This window comes from Trichechus manatus, unplaced genomic scaffold, assembly GCF_000243295.1.
Source record: "Trichechus manatus latirostris isolate Lorelei unplaced genomic scaffold, TriManLat1.0 scaffold00015, whole genome shotgun sequence".
Classification (NCBI taxonomy): Eukaryota; Metazoa; Chordata; class Mammalia; order Sirenia; family Trichechidae; genus Trichechus; species Trichechus manatus.
The window spans coordinates 12,132,118-12,156,196 of record NW_004443951.1 but is presented as its reverse complement, the minus strand read 5'-3'; the positions used below and the strand labels follow the sequence as shown (position 1 = coordinate 12,156,196).

The 24,079-nt window shown below is 46.0% G+C and overlaps 1 protein-coding gene across 6 annotated transcripts in view; it reads right to left on the bottom strand.

Annotated features, from left to right (window-relative positions):
* The window catches only part of ERI3 (ERI1 exoribonuclease family member 3), a 147,567-nt gene that overhangs the window by 100,066 nt on the left and 23,422 nt on the right, over positions 1-24,079 (bottom strand). For all 6 annotated transcript variants that reach the window (XM_004371816.2, XM_012554285.1, XM_012554287.1 and 3 more), the window contains 3 exons: positions 13,680-13,796; positions 7,321-7,380; positions 2,648-2,739 (listed from right to left, as the gene is read on the bottom strand). In XM_004371816.2, the coding sequence (XP_004371873.1) occupies positions 2,648-2,739; positions 7,321-7,380; positions 13,680-13,796 (269 nt within the window). The remainder of the gene's footprint in view (positions 1-2,647; positions 2,740-7,320; positions 7,381-13,679; positions 13,797-24,079) is intronic.

The following is a 24,079-nucleotide window of genomic DNA, read 5'->3' as shown; positions in this document are numbered from 1 at the left end:
GGATGTCAATTTAACACCACCCTTGTCAGGCTCATCAGCCGCCTTTACCAGGGACATAAAAAGTTGATGGCTCTGACAACAGCCATCTGATGAGCCTCTGACGAGAAGTTCCAGGAACACTGCTAAGCTGTGCACTGTCACGCAGCACTACTTAGGTTTCCTCTCTGGCTGTTTTTATTTTGTTACACATTTAATTAAGAGCCTTCCCAGCAGTTACACCAAGTCCTGCTTCTAAAAGGCAGCCACAGAGCTCTCCTCCCCCGAGCCCCTGCCACCTGACATCTGTTTTCTTCCTCCATACATTTTTTCAGCACTTCCCTGGCCTTCCCAATCTAAACCTAAGCCAGCCACCAAAGTCTGCCACTGTTGCTTTTACCCATGTCTTCTAAAAACTGAAAATTACACAGTCTTAAAATTCAATCCTATCTAAGCTATATGTCTTTACCTTTTTGAATCTCAGGGTTTGTTTTGTTTTGTTTTTTTCCTATCTATAAAAGGAAGGTACCACCTCCTACCAGAGAAGGCAGTTAATAGGACTGAATGAGATCAGGTATGTACCCATTAAACTTTGGCTTCCTTTCAGATATGCTTGGATTCCACAAACCAATTCCTCTTCTTGAGGAATTACATTATTTCTCATGAAGATGCAAACCAGTCTTCTGAGTTACCAATTTGTGTACAGGGTCCACCACCCAAGGGCCAAACTCGTGCTGTAGGCCAGAATAGGCCAGACCCAAATAAGAAAACACCCTCTGAAATTCCCTCTCTATCTCATAGGGAGACCAACTCCAAGTTTAGGAGGCCCGGCGAGATAATCCCTAACCTCACATACAGTTAAGTTTTCCATATACACATATGTATACACACCATTCACAGAAAAAAACATTCTGAAACGCAGGTGTACAGGAGACGAACATGCTCAAGGGAGAAACCACTGGAATGGCGGGGGCTATCCAGAGGAACAGGACAGCTGGTCTTGGCCAAAGGACCTTCCTCTGGGGCCACATGAGCCCCAGAACCCTGGGCATGCAGCTTGAATCCCACTCCAGCCTGAAGAGCTCTCCTGTGCTGAAGAGCTCCACATAAGTCCCTTCCCTGCTTCAAGTGCTTAAAGCTGCCCAGGACACCATGAAGAGGAACAACAGCCTTACTCCTCCTCACCTTCTCCATGAAACCGTCCTCTGATTCATATTTGCTTCCAGTCCCAGCCTGTATAATTTACTTGACAAATGAGTGTCATCTGGGAGTACAGAGATACTCTGGAGCTCTGCGAGCTGTGTATACTTACCTAGAGGTGTGCAATCAGTGTGTGTACACAATCTAAGGGATGTGAGAGATGAGCTGTGTGTGTTTATGTGATCTGGGGCTTGCTCCTCCTCCTGGCTCACCCAGAGAATTGGTGTTCAACAGCAGCCTGACACCCATCCTGGGTACATAACTGTATCTCAATGCCAGCATCCAAAGGCACAAAAAGGCATTAAAAGGTGAGAAGATAATGTCTGATTTGGTAGGAAATGTCACTCCAGAGCCACTACTTCCCACCCCAGATCAACACCCCACCCTGTGTTCAAAAGCTCAAATACACACACAGACACACACACAGACTAAATGCTTACTGCCACCTTCAGTCACAAAGAACACAGAGGTATCAATTCTATCACCTCTCAGCAAACAGTGCCCTCACCACTTCCACCCCCTTTTAGATACCTGGGGGCTGTCTGAAGCCAGGCATCCATGAGGACAGACAAGATGCAGAAGCATCAGCCCAGCAAAGGAACCAGTTTTGTCTGCCATAACCAGGATCAGGCAACAAAGGAGAAAAAGCAATGAGGACAAAGGATGAAAGAGAAGATGCCCCAGACTGGTGACTCATCCCACCAGTGAGCTCTTAGTTGGATCAACAGGGCCTTGCATCCCAGATAAGAGGGTAAAACCAAAATCCATTGCCGTTGAGTTGATTCCAACTCATAGTGACTCTAAAGAACTGAGTAGAACCACTCCATAGGGTTTCCAAGGAGCGGTGGAGGATTTGAACTGCCAACCTTTTGGTTAGCAGCCAAATTCTTAACCACTGCGCCACCAGGGCTGCAGATAAGAGGGCAACATAGTACAATGGTTAAGAGAAAGGACTCTGGAGTTAGGTTGCTTGGGTTTGAATCCTGGCTCTGCCACTTGCGCACTATGTGTCCTTGTGCAAGTTACTTAACCTCTCTGTGCCTTAATTTCCTCATCTATAAAATAGGTATACTATAGTACCTACTTCATAGGGTTGTTAAATGAGTTATTATTTCTAATGTGCTTCAAGTAGTGCCTATACAGAATGAGCACTATCTATTTGGTGTTAAAAAAAAAAAAAAAAAGACCTTCCTTCCAGGGCAATAACATGTAGTCCAGTGACTGGAAGGCCTGTCCTGAGTAGTGAGACTTGCAAAATGCAGGAAGGTCCCATCAACAGTAGTCCTGGGAGGGGCCTTGACTTGTCTATCCCTGCTCAAGAGCAGACAGAAGGCCAGGCTCCCGGCCCTCTTCTAGCCCTGGCTGCCCCATGGATGCAGGGAATCCCTGACCCAGCTGCCCTGCAGACTTGTACTTTGGGCCTCTGGAAGGTTCCAAACCCTGTTAGCAATGTAGCCCTTCTCATACTCACATGACTTTTAAGTCCCAGTCTCCACAGGTGACAAAAATTGACTTGACGTTTGGATCTAAGAGGCCTTCCTTCGCCATCCACTCATCGACCCTCTGAAAAGTACACAACAAGAAGAGATGAGATTTTCCTTGTTCTTTCCCTGAGCTTGTGAAGAGCCACAACAATGAAACACAGATGAGCTGCTTGTAATCAGAGCAGGAGAAAATTGTAATCTCATCCAGCCATGGCTCCTCTCTGGGCTCTCAGCCTTGCCTCAGGTCTATGGAGGTATCTGGAGGAAGATCTCTACAGAAAGATCCCAGAAGCCCAAGTTGGTGGGGAGGATGGGAGAGCTCCCCACTCCTCCATGTCCTGGCAGCCCGCCTTGGACAGGATAAGGACAGAACCCAGTAAGTCAGTCCAAATACCTTGCTCTGACCTGGTCTTTCCTCTCACTGGTCCTCAGACAAAGGCACGGCCTAGCACAGGCACAGGCTGTTCTGGGCCAAGAAAACAGGCTGGAAGGAGGTCCCAAGCAGGGACTCCAATCCACATCTTCATTCATTCATTTCACCCACCCACCAAATTGTTTACTGACATCTATTGTTCCAACTTGCTGTGTCAGAAAGAATTTAGTAAGAACTAGTCCTTTCCCTCAAAGATCTTAACCAAGGAAGTCAGAATCAACTCCACATCAAAAAACATGTTTTGGTTTGTATGTGAAAGGATGGGCAACAGAGGAGACACAGAGAGAAAGCTTCACAGCAAAATCTCCTTTCTTAAAGGTGAAGTTAATTTTCACCATGAGTCTCACCAAGAGAGGCCCCTTTGCAGGGCTGGGGCCTGAAGGAGGGGCAAGAAATCCTGACATGTGGGCTAACACTGTCTGCTCTGGTTGTTAAAAGCCCATAAACTGGCCCCAGACTTTGTATTTCTCCTCTTCCTGGTTGAGGATTCAAATTCAGCAGAATGTTCTGAAGGCTGAGCTCAATTCCAAGACAGGGAAAGAAACTGATCCTAAATATACTGTAAGCCTGTCTTTCCCCTCATCCCTTTGATCTATTTTAGTATTTGCACTCACACTGGAAATACAAATACTAAAATCAGTCTATAACAAGAAAATTATCATGAAGAATTCATGAAGCATTACTTATTTTTCAGAAGATCCCAGGCATGGGAAGGAAGTGCAGCAGATAATACCACTGCTCACACACATACAGAAGAATTATTTTTAAAGCCTATACTACATAGTAGTCAAAAACACAGAATTGAAAGTCAGATAGACCTCGGTTCTATTTTTGGCTTTTCCATATCCTGGCTGTGTCATTGATGGGAAATCATTTGAAAGTCATTTAACCCCTCGGAACCTCTGTTTCTTTCATCTATAAAAAGGGGTAGGATGACTAACATCCCCAGGGTTGTTTTGAGAATTAAATGTGATAATGTATTAAGTGCCCACCACAAAACAGACAGTAGGCTAAGAAGGGGAGAAAGGCATATGCAGATCATCACACTACAATATGACAGATGCAGCAATGGAGATGTGATCAGGGTGCTATAGGACCAAGAGGAGGAAGTAGCTAGCTCTGCTTCTCACAGGGGAAGGAGTTAGAAAAGGCTTCACAAAGAAGTGAAGTAGGAACTTGGTGGCTGGGTTTGCTTGAAAGGGTGGAATGTATGAAAGATTCTGCAGGCAGAGGCAAAGGTACAAGAACAATCATTTTATATTTGAGAAGCAATTAACCATCTGTCTAATGCCAGCTGTTCCCACCAGACTGTAAGTACCATGAAGGCAGTAACTCTATCTGTCTTACTCACTGGCTTAATCCCTAAGCCAGCACCATGTTCACTCAATAAATATTTGCTTAATGACTGAAAACATGAATAGGGAAAAGTTTAGTGTGACTGAAGTCCACAATGTGTAGAAAGGAGGGGCAAGAAATGAGGCTAAGGGACTAGGTTAGGTCAGACTGTTTACCTAGCAGATAACGGAGAGCCAGTGGAAATTAAGTAAGACTGACTGTAGCACGTATAGGCTGGCTCCCTGGACACCTTTGAGATTCTAGAGATCTGGCCCATGCTGAAGCCATCCTTGAGTGGGGTCAAGGATCCTATCTAGTCTCATGGCTACAGTGGTCCTACCTCCCAGAATGCCAGAGCTGGTTCCCTACTGCCAGACTATGCAGAGCATGTGGTCTCTAAACTCATCGCAGAATGTACAGCAGAGAATCCTCCTCAGCCAGACAATCTCTCTCAGCAGCTAAATTCTAGACCTTCCACTGCTGAATGGTCTGTCTCCCCAGCCACTTTGGCCCAACCCTTTGTATATGTGTGCATATGTGTGCAGACACACCTCTCCCTCATCCTTTACCCAGGGTCACCTAAAGAAAATTAGGCAGACTTTACGTTAAAAAAAAAGAGGTGAGCAAACCGGGATCTCTCCAAGTCAGCATAACCTCGCTCCAGCTTCCTCGCCTTAAATCTCCAAGGTGTGTCCCACCCACTAGAGGGGCTTCCTGATGCCCCAGCTCCTGCACAGTGGTCCAGGGGAAAAGAGCAGGACAGGACAGGACTATCATGAGGCAATGCACAGCAAGACCAGGCCTTTACCATGAGAAACATTTCATACTCACTGGCCACTCACTCATGCAGCATATAGGTAGCGAGCACCTTTTACTATAAGCCTGTCCAGGGAAGTGCCACTATATCTGGAATCAAGTCTGTCCTTTTCCTTCCCTTCTCTGTTTGAATGAATAAAGGGTTGGAGGAACCACCAAGACCATCTCCAATCAGCTGGGCCAGCCCTCCCAGCTACTGCAGCCCTAGAGGGGCCCAGCACAAGTCCAACTTAAAACAAACGAGTCAAGGAAACATCTAGCTGGCTCAGGACCTTGGTTGGGACAAGAAGTTAGCTCTCTAACCATCTCAGAGCTAATCAGACAAAGCAGAGCCCAGTCTGGTCTCCCCATCCTGCCAGAGATTTAAGAGACCCTTGAGACTCCCCTACCAGGCTGATACCAGGAACCTTCTCTCCTCACCCACAAAGTATGCTGAAATAGCAGAAAGTAGCTTGCTGGGTGAGACTCTGATTCCTCTGAGCACCCTGCCCCAGAGCTGGTCTGGCGTCAGCCGGAGGATGCCTCCTGAAGATCACATCTCCCCCTCAGCTGGGGCCACTGAGAAAAATCCCCATCACCCCAACAGTCCTGGTTTGATGTTGGCCCAGAGCAAGTGTCCTTCTCCCAAGATCACAGGCAGAGACATCCCAGGGAAAAGCTGCCTGTCCTCTGGCCTCCCTCAGGGGCCAAGTCCTGGCTGGGGATGCTGGCTGCGACATAGGGAAGAACGGGTGCCCTCTCTCTGTTTGGGTCTGGTCTTACAAGGAGCAGTCCATGTTAAGGAGTCCCCTCAGTCATAGTAGTAAATTTACCCCCCCCCCAAAAAGAAGAGGGTCAGTGGGGCTGGGAAGCAACTCAGAGCTCATCTTCTTCCAAACTACTGCAGGTACCTTAATCCTGACCCCACCCAGAGCCTGAGCAGCCACTGGAGGCTGGGCTTACACACGAGTGTGCTCTGCCACCAGGGTGAGCCTAAACCTGCACTCTGGCCCTGGCTCCATCCTGCGGAGCCCCAGGAAATTCAACCTGTGTCTCTCTCCCCCATGGGACAGGCCCTCTTGGCTAAAGAAAGCTATCTTCTTCCTCTCCCTGCCACTATCCCACTTCCTCTAGGCTGACTACCTCCAATGCAGATGTGCCCTGCCATTTCCTCTGATAGTCTGCTTTCTCCTGTGCTTTTGTGGGGTCTGAGCTTTGGCTTTATAGGTTTTAAAAATAAATAAAGCACCTAATGAGATCCATAAGCTTGTTCGCTCTCTTCTCCCCTCCCCCTAAAGAGAAGGAAGGGGTGGGGACCTTCTCTCCCTTTGGAAGCCCCCGGCCAGAGAGGGGTGGGAGACAAGCTGAGGCCAGCACCATGCTTCCTTATTCCCTTGGGCTGGAGAAGAAGCAGCAGCGTCTTAACCTCTTCTAGCTCCCTAAGGAGAACATCCTAGAAGTGTGGTCTCTGCCAAGGGTTCTAAAGCCTTTAATTTGATTTCCCTCACATAGGCAATTGTTGTAATTATTCTGATTAGGAATCATTATCCAGTGCAGCCTCTGCACCCCTGACAGGCACAATGCATCCAGCAGCAAGCTGCAGTGGGCAGGCAGGCCCAGCCATACCTCCTGGAGGAACTGACAGCAAACAAAAGCCATCGATGGGGAGTTCTGGGTGAGTTAATGAAGTGCTCACATGCCACAAGGAACCAACACTAAAGCTAAACAAAAACACCTCCAGTCCCCAGGGCTAGTCCCACAGTGCCACAACTCAGCTGCCCTACTCCCCCACCCATCCAGTGTAGAGCTGCCCCAGAGCCGGCCAGCACAGGGCCATGGGCCAGGAGGGGGTGGGGGCCCCTCTGCCTGACTCCTGGCAGCACTCGGACATCTTGTCAGTAACCCTGATGGGAACAGCTGGAGATGACAGATCAATGGTTCAATACTCTCAACAGCATGTCACTGATGTGACAGCAAATGTTATTGTAATCAAGCCATAATCATAGTCAAATTACACGGCTACATTCTCAGGAGGGGAGGGAGAGAAAGGCAGCAGGAAGGGGTCACAGGTCAGGAATTAAAGGTCACTCAACTTACCTCCAGCACTTGCTGCAGGCTTGGCTGACCATCCACCATGGCTTGAATAATCCCGGTGAGCTGAAAGGAAAGCGAAATAGCTGATGGGTGCAAGGACTCAAAGCTGCACTGGATCCTTTCCTTTCTGTTTTTCTCCTTCCTCTGTAAAGGGCTCTGACCTGACACTGCTTTAGGTTCAGAACTTGACTAGAAGCCTTGGGAATAAAGTCCCAGGGCACAATGTGAACCTTCCCGCACAAACCCTGCCCTGAGACGAGGGTACACATACATGTGCTAACTATGGAGTATGTCTCACATCTGACTCAGCTCTATTTTGCAAAAAAAAAAATAAATTTTATATGTATTTTGTATTTAATAGGCTCAAAATCTTCCCACAAATTTCAGTATAAAGTAAATTCAACTCTAAGCTTCACCAAAGTTCCTGTAAAACTTGCAGAGTGCTTGCACAGGGCAGGCATGCTTGGTTTCAAGCCCACCCCTTCTCTGAGCCTTGATGTCCAGCACTTCCGCCATGCCACACTCTGTCGAACATCAAAGAAGGCCCTGGCCCGGTGGAGCCCACAGGATCCACCCTTCACCCTGCATACCTGGTAAAGTAGGAAACAGAGTCACCTTTAACCGACGAGGAAGATAAGACAAGAAGGCCTAATGCATAGAACCTGGTTTAGAGAATTTGACTGGCAAGTCTACGCTCAGAACAATGCCACTCCACCCAGGTCAGGCCTAGGTTCAAACAAGCTTGTTGGTTTGTTTTGTTGTCAAAACCTCCCTCAAGCACAGCCTAGGGATACACCACCTACGAGGCTGTGAGCCATGAGGACCCCGTCCACAGTTCTGGACAGCAGCTAGAAATCACCATGCCCAACATGCCTCTGGCTACTTCCAGAAAGAGTAGCATCTCAGGCTGGCTTGGAAACTTCTTTTTTTTTTTTTTTTTTGTGAGGTTGGGGGGAGATTAAACTCCAATTAAACTATAATTACATTTAATGAATACCAAATACCCAACTCACAGAAACCACGGGCTCTAAGAGGGAAGGTTATTTTCTCATAGCAACTTACACGGAATGGTAATACACACCTTTTAGGGAAGAAATTTTCATTTTAAGAACGCTGAGTTCCTCTAGGTGGGTTTCTGTAGTTCATCAAGTCATTATTAGGTGGTATTTTAAGGAAGTGTAAGGACACAGCCACTCTATTTTATATTCCAGAAACTGTTTTTATATTAATCTGTATTTTAATTGGGTAACATCTGCTGCCTACAGACTTCCCATGGTCTAAAAGGAAAATAAATTAGAAAGATTAACTACACTGTTGTTTTGCAAGGCTTTAACCCACAGCATGCCCACCCGGCTGGTACCTCCACACCCTTTCCTTGCTTGAGAGACCAAAGAACTGCCCAGCAGAGGGAGGGCCTGAGCCAAGGAGAAGAAAAGATGGTCCAGTGAAGGCTGCGGGAGGTGGGGATGGGGAAGCACCCTGGGTCAGCAGCTTTAGTCTTTGAATGCAAGGGACTCCTTCTTTCATTTAGTCAACTATTCATGAAGAACCTGCAACATGCGGAGCCCCTTCTAGGAGCTATGGGGCCTACCCTAATGGAACTTGCTTTCTTTCTGCAGCCCCCTTCTATACCCCCTTCAGCTGGCACCCAAAGCCTGTACACCTTCCAGAGCCACACACTGAGGTATTCTGTCTCAGGCATGTAGGGGCCAAAGAAAGTGTGCCTGTTCCCAACTCCAGATCCAACATCCAGCTGACTAACAGCCCACACACCCACCACTGCCCATTCTGGCCCAGCTTCTCTCCTGCTAATTTCTTCCACAGCTAAGTCCTATCTCCTGGCTTGGAGCTGAGGCTTAGGTTCAGGACTATCCTGGGAAAGAGGGCCCACAGTTACCCTCACCTCTTGGAAAGCTCCAGGGTCCAAGTGTCAGTCTTGTTGTCTGGTCTGAGTTTCCTGGGGCAAGGTGAGGTCTACTCCTTCTGTTGGTTCCCACCAGCCCTAGAGTCACTCAGATGAGCTGAACACCAATGGGCTTCAAGAAAGTCTCACTCATACAGGAAACCAATAGCACCCTTGCCAAGAATCCTCCCTCCTTGGAGATAGGGCTTAGGTCAGCACCTGTGTACCCCACAATCACCTGCTCTGGGCCCCAGGAGAATCGCTGATGTGGGGAGAGAACATCACTACACCAAAAAGGAAACTGCAGTGCTACTCAGATGGCCTGCTGCAGGGTCTCTCATTGCAAACTAGGCCTGCCTCTTCCCATTCCGGGGGCTCCAGGATCCTGGGGCTTTCACAAACTCCACCCCTATGGTCAACAATCCTAAAATCATCAGCCTGAAGGGGCCGGGTGAGGTCAGTGCCCTTTCACTACATGCTTCCTAGAAAAGAGGTAGTTTTACTTATGGCCCAGAAAGATGTGGCTCACAGCTGAGCTCCTAAAGGACTTTGAACTCAACCCCCAGAGACACAGGGGCTTGAGCTACTGGGTCAACCAGAGGCAGCCTTCTAGGGGGAGGCCTCACTCTCCCGTATTAATCCCTCCAAGGATGGATGACATGTTATCCCTCAGTTCTGCCAAGGTACTGGAATGAAGAGGGGATGAAATTAAGAAAGTTAGTCCCTATAGCTCATACTGATAGAAACTGTAAAAGAGAAACTGTAAGACTATAATACTTGTATAAGAAGCTGTGAGAGAGAGAAAGAGACAATTATCTAACATTAACACTGGGAAGTTCTACCTAGGTCTAACTTAAATCCTTCATGCTGTTGCTTAAACCCATTCCCACTTGGGTTAAGACATGTTTGTAAAATGCTTTCACATCCCCAGGATGAAAGGTACTAGAGCAAAGCCAAGTATTATTAAGCTGAGAACCAGGGCTCACAGGCTAAACAGAGCTCAGAGACCTTAACCACTTAAAGCAGGAGAGGTGAGAGGAAGAATTAACGTGTGCTCTGTGGCTCCTTTCACTGAGGGATTACAGATTAACTCCCACTTCTCCAGACTCGGAAACCACAAGGCAGGGGGCTTTTGACCCTGACTGATACCATGGCTGGTTACTGAGATTCCCTACCCACACCAGGGCTTTGTCCAGGAACGAGCTGGCTTCATCATAAACACTAGCAACTACAGGAAGCAGCCCAGGAAGCTCAGTGCCAATATCATGTCAGCATCCAGTGCTTTCTCCTTTCACAGTTTATCTCCAACACAATCATGTTCTGACACCAAGACAGTTTGTTGATTACATAAGCACTTGTCTCTGGTGTGCAATCTGATAATCAGACCCACTCTTTCTCCTCAGACAAAGAGACCAATAAATCTCACCCTTTATAAGTACAGGTGCAAGACAAAGCCCTTTACTGGCATTTAGCAAAATGGGTATTTTTTTCTAGTTTTTTTTTTTTTAACAACAACAAAAAAAAAAGACTACACATGGTCAGGGACTGTGCAGCAGCCCAGCTGCTGGGGACAGAGATTTGATGAGTTGGAGCAGATTCTAGAGGTAGCAGGGAAAGGGCTTGGGAAGAAATGAAATACACCTCATCCTATCTCTCCTACAACCATGTCTCCAGGCAGACTATCAACTGGAACTAAGGAAGGGCCTCTAGAAGGCTAATAACATGTTCATTACACAGAGTAGTAAAAGAGCATCTGTATGTGAGCTAAAGACTTGCTTGAGGCAGAATCCCTCTTTCTGCTCCCAGCACTGAGCCTCTCTCTCTCCACACAAGCATGTATGTACACATGTGTCATGTGCATACACACACATACAAAGATTAGGGTTCTCTAAGAGCTTCTTGGGCAAGAGAAAAGGTGCTTAGGCACTTAATAACACAAGACCCCTCCAGCTGGAATGACCTCCAGCCCTATACCCAAAGGTGGCTACTATCAGATTGGATGAGGTCTCAGCATGATGGCCACTATCCTGTGTCCACACCTTTCTCTGCAATACAATTCCATTCGGTATGGAGACAGGGCAATTATTTAGATGATCCAAGGTTTTCTGCAAAAGACTTCACTTACTCAAGCAAGTCAGCAGTACAGCTGCTTTTTGGGGAGGCAAGATATGGCTGAGTAACTCCTTGACAATATTCATTCATTTAAGGAACACAGAGTTGAGTGTATATTTGGTACCAGACCCTAATGATAGGACAGAGACAGATCAGATTTAGTTCCTGCCCTCGAGGAACTCACAGTCTAGCAGGAAGACAGATAAATAAATTACCATATATCTGACCAGTGTTGTGTTGGGGTAAATAGAACTTGGCCTGAGGATCAGGGAAGGCTCCCCGAGCAGAGTCCTGGAGGAGAAGCAGGAGTTACAGGGCAGGGATTGGGAGCAGCGTGCAGGTAGGGGAACATGCAAAGGCTGATTGTGAGAAGGTCACCTTTGGCTGAGGGAAACAGGGTAGTAGATGAAGCAAGGAGATATGTGGCTGGAGAAAAAAGCAGGGACCAGATCATAGAGAGCTTGGAGCTCTGGAAGCCTAAGACAAAGTGGTAGACTGAGTGTCTACAGCACAACCACATCTTCACTTGCAGAACAGGCCTTCGTAATGAGAATCCCACCACCACCACTCCTACTACCCTACAAAATATGTATGTGCCTGGGTGGAACTTTCTGGAAAAAAGAATCATAGTTTTCAGCATATTCTCACACCCCCTCAGCGTGCCTCCGTCCACCCCCACAGCACGCGTGCGCGCACACACACACGCACACACACACACACACAAGTGGCAACAGCAGTCCCGCTCTGAAAAAAATCCCTCTCTTTCCAGATACTCTTAAGCAACCACTCCCACCCAGGGCAGAGCTCCAGCAGCACTCTTTCCTTTCCTAAACAAGTAGCAATCTTTCCAAAATTTGGGCCTGCCTGTCTATGCCAGACAGACTGGCCTCACTGAGCTGAAGCTTGGTAGCTCTAAAGGGCTGACCACACAGAGAGGGGAAGAAGAGAAGGACAAGATGACACTATACTTCCAGGCCAGTGGAGGGCTCAGGTGACTGGCTGGTTTAAGGAAAGTCATTCCTTTTCGTCCCATAAGGGATTCTCACCATCATTAAAATGGTGATCTTTCAAAAGGGGCAAAAAGGACAGATTAGCACCCCCTAGTGGCAAAGGTAATTTGCAGGAAAAGGGGGAAAAAAAAAAACCTCAGTAAACTGAAGAGGGAGCAAGAACCGCAACATTATTAGTTTGAACAGGAACAGGCTGAAAAGACTAGACACCCGGTTTATAAGCGATGTCCTTGGCAGATGGATGCCCACAACAAAGGCCCACCTGGGTCAGGTGACAAACACTGGCATCAAGTCCAGGCACAACACTCAAGACCTCATACCTAGGCTAAGTCAACCTCAGAGCCCACTAAGCCTTCCAAATAAGGTTAGACAGGCCCTTCTGCAACTTCCTCCACACCAAGGAGATTGTTTTGGGATTACTCAAGAACTGCTTTCCCCCTATTTCATTCATAAATAGAGGGTAGGTATGTAAATTGAAGGCACAAAGTCTCTAACGTACCCTAGCCCCAAACTCTTTTTAAAAGATTCCAGAAACACTAATGTCTTCCCATCACTTCTGCTACCACACATTCTTGACCCATGATCCCACCACAGCCTGCTGGCCATCACAGAGTGCATAAAACATGATGCATCACAGTGGAAAGCAGCCACAGAAGGCTTCTCCACGTAGTCCTGGAAGTCAGAACTCTCGGGAACTCTTTTGAGCCTCCAGCAAGCATCAAAATCTCTATGTTAAACGTAATTACGTAGAATGGGTCCAATACTAACCTGCTGACAGTGTGGCAGAGTACACTACCAGCCCAGGATAAGGACATTTCAGCCCACTGGAACTGCCCTTCTCTCTCTGTGGTGACAGAGTATGCTACCCACAAACTCAACCTATGCTTAACACCGGGCCATTTTGCAGAAGGACAGGTAACATTACCAGAAAGCTAAGAAAGCCTAAACATAACCACTCCCTCCAAGCAGCTGAAACTTTTACCTCTTAGAAAATGGCTGCCAAGGGGCCCTAGGGAAAATGGAACCAGAAAGAGCCTGAACCCCGTAAGTACCATCTTGCTCCTGGACTACAAGTTCCCAGCCACCACGAAGGACATGGATAGCAAAAGATGGGAAAATGTTGGTGAAGCTGGAACAGACTGTGCCACTGCAACGCCTCGGTCTACAATGCCAAAGTGGTGTGGTAGACTTTGTATAAAGCCACCTGCTGGGTTCAGTGTACACTGGCCTCAACCACTGCTAAGACCTAAGCTTTCCCAAAGCCATCTGTAAAGAGCACCAATGATCCAAAAGCTCCTCTCCCAGCAACTCTTGCTTCCCACCTCCAGGGCCCTTACCTCTGTACAGAAGGGGGTAAGCTGTGGATGGACTACGGGCTGCACATACATGTGAAAGGTAGACTCAATCTCCATGGTCCGACCATTTAGCTTCAAGATGGGGAACTCAATGATTTCCTGGAGGGGCAAAGACGCAGAAAAGGAAGAATAAGTTATTTTAATCAACCATTTCAATTAATAATTTGAAGTCAAGACTGAGCAAATTTTTGCGCTCATTAGCTCCTGCCAGGCCAAACCCAAGACTGAGTGAGATGGTGCCAGCTCAGTTATGAACCTAACCCTCTCACTGCTAATGTCATCTTAGATTCCAGGGACTGGACACACTCCTACCCCCATTCTCTACGGAAAGGGAAAGGAAGACAGTAGCGCAATCTGCCCCTGCTTCCTGAGCTAGTTCTCCAGCAGAGGCCTGCTCACTTGAGCCCCTAAAAGCAGGCCCCCTTCCTCTTGCCCAGGTCCCCATCCTGGAATGGACCTGCATCTCCAGCCATGTAGACACCCAGCCATCAGATCAATGAATAGATTCCTTCATATAAAGTTTAAACAGAGCCGGTGAGTTTCTTCATTAGATTTTATTAAAAAGATAAATAATAAATAAAGCTAAAGGGATACTAAAGAGAAAGAGTAAACCGAATAAGAGTAATAGAAGCTAGTGCCTCCCACCTTTCTTTCAAGCAGTACACCCTCCCCGCAGCTTCCCCCCAGTCGCTTAGCCAGCCCTTCCCAGTCCACTGGAACGCAATGGAAGAGAAAGAAGAGGAGTGACAATTTGTTTGGTGTCTCTAAGATTAATTTGTCTCTGTTATTTAATAGAGATGCACAGCACCAAGGTCCTGGTGTGCAAACAGGCTTGCAGAACGCTAGTTGTGCAGCATGCCTCATATGTCGCTCCTGGGAAGGGAGGAACACACCAGAGGGGGGAGAGGGCAGGAGAGAGCACACTCGCACCAGAGAGAAGAGGGAAAACAAGGAGAAAGAATAAAAAAAATTATGGCTTTTTAATATTCAAAAACAGTTTGCAAAATTTAATCAAAGCAGAGGAAAAGCTAACATTTTTACCACTTTGACATTTTTATTAGTGCTTTCATAAATTTTTAAAACATGAATGGAATTAGTTTACAACACAAAAAAACTGCCCTGAAAACATCTGGAAGAGACAAATAGGAAATAATAAAATAAATAAATAAAAGCAAAATCCTCCAAGTAAAATTAGCATGTGGAAAAGGCCTCCACTGCAGAGAGAGAAGGGGGGGTTTTGCCCACTTAGTGGTTCCGATTTTTAGCTCCAGCGGCATTCCTCAACCAGGTTCCCATTCTGGAGAGGACCTTTCCAGTATCACTAAAATCAAGGCAAACTGGTTCTCCCCAGGGACAGCCTGGAGGGAGCAACACAAAAGCTGACGACACCTGACTGCCCTTGGGAAAAGAGTGGGTGGGACGGCACAGGAGAAATAGGCAATATCCTTCACAACCCCGAGGCAGCCAAGTCTCCTCCTCGCAAAACATACTACTACTGGGATTGGTTTTAAAGCATCTATTTCAATCCAACCCATCACAGCAGGACTGAAGACCAAACCAAGGCAGTCAGATTTCATGCCAGAGAAATCCAAAGGTTCTGGATGCCTGCTCTCCCTGGGCTGATCTCCAAAGATAGGGAAGCTGACAAGAGTCCCCAGAAATAGGAAGGGCAGAAAGGCTTCAAGGCTGAGGCAGAGGGAGATGGAGAGGAAGCCCAGGCCGCTGGTTAGACTAGGTGATACACCTCTCCTCCCAATGTGAAAAGAAGTGGATGCTCACTTCTCAATTTCCTGGGCCTCTCACTGCCCACAAAGCAGGCCAAGCAGAGAGGAGTTCTGCACTGAACAACAGAGAAAAATGAAGTGCCCACACACACACAAAAGATACACGTTGGTCCCCTGAAAAATTAGACATCCAGGGTTTCCAAGAGCTAACTTGCTTGGCCCAGGTTCACCTGACTCCTGAATTTGCTATATCCTTCCTCTCCCACTGAAAGTAGAGTAACACTTCCCCAACAGAAAGACCTCCACAGTCTGGTGAGTTTGGCTGCCCTGGTGTCTAAGAAACAAATACAGCCAGCTCCTCACTAACAATGTTAGCTGGGCCCACAATGAAATTTAACCTGTGACACAACTGTACTTTTCATTTAAACTTTCATTTGGAGAGAAGCAGTGTTTGGAGACCTGCAGTTTGTCCTGCTAATAAAGACAAGTGTTGGGACCTTTAAGGATGCCATTCATCTTTGGCTTTTATTAAATTCAATTTTCTTAAGCCCATGATACATTATGAAATTAGGAGTTGACATTCCTCTGGAAACAAAAATATCTATCAAACATAAATAGAAAAAAAACCCTCTATTACCAAGAATTTATGGCTTAAAGTTGATCTCTTTCCACTTTTTTACAAGCAGATGGTTTGTTTTAGATATCTGAAATGTTATTATAGATCTAGAATTTCATTAGTATTTATTATAAAATAGTAAGCGCCTCAGCTCCCACTCTGACCAGCACAGAGTCAGCATCGCCAGCAGATTCCCTGAAAACTTAGTCTCTGGGTTTGCCCCCTACAGCTTGGTACTCAAGCTTTCCTGCTGCTGGCTTCCTCACCCATAGGGAAATGGGCCTGTCTAAGAACAAGCCAGCCTCAACTCCATGCAAAAAAGGGGGGCAGACACCTAAACGCCTGGGGGTCAGGGACCCAGGGCCCAGAACACGTCAGATTGGGCCTACCACAAACCTATCTCTCTGACATTGCTAGCCCATTAGGCAGGACTTCTCCCTAAGACCATGAAAAGGGGCTCTCAAGGGGCCAATCCTCAGCATATGACTTTGCAGGGGCCGTTCCGCAGCAGCATCAGGAGCTGTAGTAACAATGACTTTGCACATTGACATACTCATCACCTCATTTGAGCCACTGAGGTTGCAAAAGAGGAGCTCCTGAGAGAAGCCCTTTTTGCTGAGGAGTGAGAGCAGAAAGGACCTCACTTTGGTACTTCTTACCTACTTATGTATTCCAGTCAAGAAGAATACTGGCCCCAACAGCCCACTCGTGGGAGAGGAGCCCCGATCTGTACCAAGCTGACATGACTCTACAGCCAGTGCACCTGCGGCATGCCGAGTACATCCTCAACAACTTTCAGCTGATAATGGTCAGAGGGGTAACACTACAGACCGATGGCATCAATTCTAATTCAAGGCTTGTGAAGATGTGCCCAAGTGCCAGCTTCTACTAGTTGCTCGGATAATAAAACTATTATTCCTGTCCCTCTCCTTTTCCCTCCCCTAACAACTTCATCACCTCTCTAGCTAGAAGGATTTTTTTTTTTTTTTTTAGTAACAGTTGAGCGTCTGCTTGTATAAAGGTAGCACTAGGAAAGAAGGAAGAACTTGTCTGTATTTACCAGCCCTTCTTTCCCTCCCCTTAGAGTAGTTTCACAATTCTTTACCTTTGTATGCTATTTGCATTCAATTAAGCTACCTAAGCATCTACTTTGTGCAGGACATTGTACAGGTGTTGGAGTGGGATTTAGAAATAAGATGTACCTCTGCTTTGGAGAAGTACACCGACTAGAGAGTGGAAAAGGTACATGAACTAATAATGAACAATGTCCTATGATAAATATCTTAGAAGAAGGACATACAAAGTGTTATATTTTTCAATTTACAATGTGCTTTCACATACATTTTCTTATTTCATTCTTATTAATCCTGGGAGATAGGTCATATCATCATCATTTTAGTCCTTTCCTTAGCACAGTAGCAGATACTATGCTAAGTGCTTAATAGAAATGATCTCATTTAATCTTTCTAACAACTCATGAGGTAGGAATCATTCTTATCTCTTTTACAAATAAACTAAGGCTTAAGGAGTCCCTGGGTGGTACAAACAGTTAACGTGCTCAGCAGCTAACTGTTAACGTGCTCAGCAGCTAACTGAAAAGTTGGAAGTTCGAGTCCACCCAGAGGCACCTCAGAGGAAATGCCTAGAGATCTACTTTCGAAAAATCAGCCTTTGAAAACCCTATAAAGCATAGTTCTATTCTGACTCACATGGCATCAACACAAGTTGTGGTCAACTCCATGGCAACCGGGTAAAGAAGTTAAGTCACTTGCTCAGGGTCATGCTGCTAGTAAAGGCCAGAGTTAGGACTCCAAATGGGGGAATAAGACAGAGAGTAGTACTAGCAGCTTTCAAAATCTGAAGGGTCAAGAAAAATCTGATTCTATTAGTCTGAAAGCTAACCTTTAGGGAACTCAGTCTACTATCTCTTATAAAGAGAGGCTGCTCTCAAATTTTAACAGCAATGTATGTGGAATATCCAGGCCGAAAGTCCGAGAAGATTGTTATTGAAAAGTCTCCGCTCTGGCTGTAGTAATATAGATGGCACTAGGCTATGAGCTCGGGGAGGGCAGACATGATGAGCCTTTAGTTTGCATCTCCAGCACCTAGCTCCTGCCTGGCCCACAGTCCTCGCTCTCAACTTTTGTGATTTTAACACATGAATGGGTTATAAATGGCAATATAGAGGCCAAGTGCATGGCTCTAACAGAACACTCTGCTCCCACAGAGCTCTCCTTGGGATCTATCTGCTTAAGTGGTCTACTTAAGGTGACAAAGATGCTAAGTGGTAGAGCCAGAATTCAAACCTAGACATACAACACTCCAGAGCACTTTCTACTAGATCCACTGCCTCTCGTCTCTATGTGGTTTCTCATCCTCCCTTAACTGTTGTTGTTGTGTGCCGCTGAGTCAATTCCAACTCATAGCAATCCCATGTGACACTAGAACTGCCTCATAGGGTCTTCTTGGCTGTAATCTTTACAAAAGCAGACAGCCAGGTCTTTCTCCCATGGAGCCACTAGGTGGGTTCGAATCGCCATAGTTGGCAGCCGAGTGCTTAAACACTGCACCACCAGGGCTCTCTCAACTGCTACAAACCACAAACGTCCCAGTTTTTCTTAGGGTAACCAGCTGTCCCAGTTTGCCCATGACTGAGGATTTCCCAGGACACAAGACCTTCAGTACTAAAACTGGGACAGGTGGTCACTCTACATCATCCACAAACACCTGCATTGCTAGGTTATTCATGGACAGGGCACCATGAACCTAAAAAGTCGGTCTGCTGATGCTTGATGGGAATTGGCCACAACTTGACAGCTAAGAACAAAAGCTTCAGAACTTGGATTTTTCAAAGTACCCATGGTTCCAAACCTATTTTACCTGCAGTTTCCCTCAAAAAAAAAAAAATGCCAACAGCAAATCTTTTTCTCTTTAAGAGGAAGGAAGACAGAAAGATAAAAGGAAAGCACCAAGCAAATGACCTTATATCTTTTTAAGTGAGTTGGGAGCAGGGGTTTTGAACCAGCTGCTCTCTAATTGCTCAGCTAGGAACACCCATGATTCCCTTGATAAACTGAGGACAAAACTGCGACAGCATTTCAAATTAAATTTCACACCCACAATCAGTAGATTACAAGAAATAAATGTGTAGGTTGTTTTCAGGGTATTCAAACTCCCTTCAACTGAAGTTGACTGCAGTGATAAGATTATATTTAAAGATTAGGAGAACAACAACAAAAGGATTTTAAGCAGAAGGGACTTGGGTAAGACTGTTGGCATTTCTTAACAGTGGGACAGAGAGTTTAATAGTGTAGCATTCTACAGACCTTTTTTCGAAAGCACAGATTCTTTTCTGCCTGAGCTGATGTTTCTCTGGTCCTGTCTGAAATAAGGCAATGAATAGATGATTTGCCATGGTTTTCCCCTCTCAACCTAGGAAGGAACTGGCATCCCCTCAATTTAGAGACAGTAACAACTAATCTAATGAGCCCTGGTGGTGTAAACAGCTATGTAAGCACTTGGCTGCTGGCTGCTAACTGAAAGGTTGGCGGTGGAAGCAGGGCTTCAAACAGTTTCATTCTGGTTCGAACCCCTGCAGAGAATTTGCATTTCTAACAAGTTCCCAGGAAGTTATACACAAGAATCACCTGAGGATCCTGTTATAATGTAGATTCTGATTCAGGATATCTGGCGTGGAAATGCAAATTCTCAGCAGGGAACTTGTTAGAAATGCATATTCTCGCCAGGGGTTCCAATCGGAACAAACCAGTTTGAAGCCCTGGTTCAAACCCACGTACAGGCTCCATGGGAGAAAGACCTGGAGATCTGCTACCATAAAGATTACAGCCAAGAAAACCTGATGGGGCAGTTCTACTGTCACCTGGGGTTGCTATGAGTCAAAATCCACTCCGGGGCAAACAACAACAACTAATCTATCCCCTCCCTCCACCCTCTCAAGAAAATTGCAAAAAGTGTGTGTCCCTGCACAGAAAGGTCTGATAAAACTTAAAAGCAACATTCCACCACAAGAGAGAAAAAGTAGTAGTTGGGAAACATATGAGTTTTATCCAAATACTTGGTTTTGGATAAAAGTGTCACGTAAAAATGAGCCCTTTCTTCAGGGGATCAGGGTGCCTTCCTGGCCACAGAGGAAAGGGGAAGCTGGATGGGAGAAGCCAGGAATACAGTGGGCAACAGGGCATGGTTTGCCTAACAGTTTCTTCCTTGGGGAAAAAGAAAAAGACATTTAATGCACAAGGAGCTTATTTCTTAAACAAACACTCGTGGTTTTGATTTACACCACTGCCTGCTCCTAAATAATTTATGGCGGGTTAAATTTATTGCCAAGCCCTGGCTGGCTGCAAATTCGAATTGCCAAATAATTAGATTTTAGGGCAAAGCTTATAAATTACCCGTCGATTTGTCCGGACTTGTTTGTCAGTTGCTTTGTGCTTCGGGTCATCTTTGGCATTTGGCTGTTTGGGTTTTAATTGCTGATTTACACTTTGACAGATGAGAGCTGATGCTTGAAGTTTCAGGACAAGGAAGGGTAAAAATCAGAGCTTTAAAAGCCTGATTTTTCACCTACATGTCCCCCTCTACCCATCCCCATAGACCCCAAAGCAATTAAAATGCAGAAAAGGGGATGAAAATAGACACTGCTGTCCTTTATTCATGGTATTGGGGGGTAGGTGCACAGTGAATTATAATTTACTTTTACTGAAATCAGAATTAAAAAAAAAAAAACACCTCAATACCAATAAATGAAAGAGATCAAAAGTGTTAGAAATCCCACTCTCACCCAGGGGTGTGTATGCCAGAGACTACCTCTAATGCACATGACTCTGACACAACCTCAGACACTCAATTATAAACAACTTCAGGTATTAATGGCCTCTGTGAAGCAGACCCTTCAAGGCAGCAAACAACCCAATGATTTCTTTGTAGCTACCTGTATACATATATTTGTCATGAAATTAATTTAAACAAATCTCAGGCTGGGTGCAGGAGAGCTCTCCCAGAGGCAGCACTAAGGGAGAGTGTGGAAGTGGAAGGGTGCCAAACCCAAAATACCATTTCAGTAGAGGAAAGAAAATCTCTCTGGGTAGTGCCCTGGCTGTCTCCACCATACTAACAGAGAGTCTAAGGCTCTCTCTACACTCCCTGGACAAGCAGGGCCTGCCTCCCAGACACCTGCTATAACCCAATAGCTTCCTACGAGGCCCTTGGTAAGAATAATACTAACACTGGTTCGACCTATAAAAGCTAGCACATACAGCTATTACATGCCAAGCACTTACATACATTAATTCATTTTATCCTTCCAACAGCCCTATGAGATCGATACTGTTATTAACCCCATTTTACCAAAAGGCAACTGAGGCATAAAGAATATAAATAACTTTTCCAAGGTCACGCAGCTAGGAGGTGGTAAAGACTCAAATCTAGACAGTCCAGTTCTGAGTCCATGCTCTTAACCACTATGCTATACTGTGCTCATGAGAACAGCCTACATCCCAGCTCTCCTCACTTTGGAGGGCCAGAGTCCACACTCTGGGATGTGGGCACGTGCGGCCAAAGCTTGGTGTTTAGTTAATTACCCAACAAGGTGGGGAAAAGACATGTAACGTGCTCAGGATCACAAGATGAATCAGAGGCCTGGTTAGACAAAGAACTTTTTCCCAATCAATCCAGATACTGAACTAAAGATTACAGTAGCTGGGTGTGAGTAACGGGTGATCAAGACAGGACCAGGTAGACTTAGGCAGACATAAAGGGTTCTGGTCAGGCAACTTTGATAGGAGCCCACAGCTCCAGGGATTGCTGTTATTTCTCACAGAAGAAATGCTTTGCTGTGGGGTAGCTCATAGATTCCCTGTTCTGTCCACACCTGACAGCCAGAAGCCAGGACAAGGAAATGTTGTTCTGGCCTGACAGTAGATTAAAAAATCACTGACCAATAACAAACAATACAGAGACTACCATCCTGCCCGTAATGCAGGGAACACTTTTCACACACACTGGCTCATTTGATCCCACATCTCTGTAAGGCAGGCAGGCATTATTCTCCATTTTACAGATGAGAAAACTAAGGCAGTCCGTGGTTCTCAAATGTGGACAAGTAGCATCCACAATAATTTGCATTTCTAACAATCTCAATAATTTGCATTTCTAACAAGTTCCTAGGTGATGTGAACTTGTTAGACATGCAAATTATTGGGCTCTACCCCAGACTTTCAGAATCAGAAACCCTGAGGATGGAGGCCCAGCAATCTGTGTTTTAACAAGCCCTCCAGGTGCTTCCGATGTTCGCCAAAGTTTGAGAACTACTGGTCTAGACCAGGGCTTCAAACCGGTTTGTTCTGGTTCGAACCCCTGCTGAGAATTTGCATTTCCACTCAATACACACTGAACCAGAATCCACATTTTAACAAGATCCCCAGGTGATTCTTAAGTATAACAAATTTTGAGAACCACTGCTCTATTAGTGGTTGTCAAATTGGTCCCTAACCAGCAGAATTAGCATCACCTGGGAGCTTGCTGGAATTGCAAATTCTCAGCAGGGGTTCCAACCAGAACTAAGGTCCCTGGTCTATACTACAGCAGTATTTGTCAAACTTTAAATTACCTGAGGATCCTGTTAAATTACAGATTCTACTTAGGTTGGGGGTGGGGCCTGATAGTCTATGTTTCTAACAAGCTCCCAGGTGATGCAGATGCTGCTACTTATCAGACCACACTTTGAAAAGCAAAAGTGTAGTCTAGAGCATCTGTGTGACCAACTCCTTACCTCAGAGTTACTGATCAAGTGACGATCAGAGCCCAAGGTTCCCAGGTCCTCTCTCAGAACAAAGCCTTACTCACCATACCTGTAAGCAACCGGGGCAAGCCCTTTAGATCCATCAACCATCCCAGGCTCTCGCCATCAGACATTTCATCCTCCTTGCTGCCAAGGGCTAGGGGAAAAAAACTCACCCATCACATTCCAGAACTTTATAGAACGAGCCGGCACAGCTCTTGTCAAGGAGCCAGCAAGAGGTTTTCTTGTCAAAAAAATAAAAAACAAAAACAAAAAAAGGGTTTTCTTGTCTTGGCAATGTCTGCTCCCTTTCAGAGTTCTGTCAAGACCTGGCATCACCACCCCTAGAGTGCTCATCACACTATTCCCTCAGCCCTCCAGAAAAACACCTACCATCTGGCCAAAGGAACCAAAAACCATGGTTGGATACTGCTTCTACAAGGACCTCTTATTACAAACACAAGTTAGGAGCTTGTCAAAGCTCTTAGCAGCACTGACTCCTTCACTAGTATCCAAAGGAGCTATAAAAGCATGGTTCTCAAGCTTCTTTCCCACCATACTTAAGGGTCACAACACGTAACTTCCCTTCACCACCACCTTAGTCCAACCCACTAACATCTACCTCTCTCAGGTAATGCAGTGGCCTCCTAACCAATTTCCCTACATCCATTTTAACTACTTGTAACACCTTCCTCTCTGTCTCTAACCTTTACCGATGTATTCCAGCTTGCAATATCTATTTCTATTTCATTTCTTCCATCCAACAATACATTCAGACTTTCTTTTCTGGCTCATCAACTTTGTCTCCAACCTCACTGTAGACTCTGCACACTCCTTTACTCACAGCAACATCTGCATCTTGAAATAAGAGCCTCTGTCAGTATTTAGCCTTCAGAACAGCCCTTGGTTGGGATGGCCTTGCCAGGACTAGACACTGACCACAGCGCTAGACCAGAATTAGAGCCACTCACGTAACAGACCTGTGTTCCTGCTCAAGGACATTCAAGATCCCCACTGGCCAACTATATATAGGGTCAAGACCAAAAAAGCAGCCTATTCCAAGGTAGCTGTATTTCAGAATAAATGCTTCCCTGATGTTTGTCTCTCTCTTCATAGTCTAAGCTACACTACCTCCTTTCTGATTCTCCCAGCACCTAACAGGGCTTTGCCCGTGGTAGCCCCCAATACATGCAAACTCCTCTCTGCCTGTCCCAGCCTGGTTACCCTTCTGCTGCAGACCTGC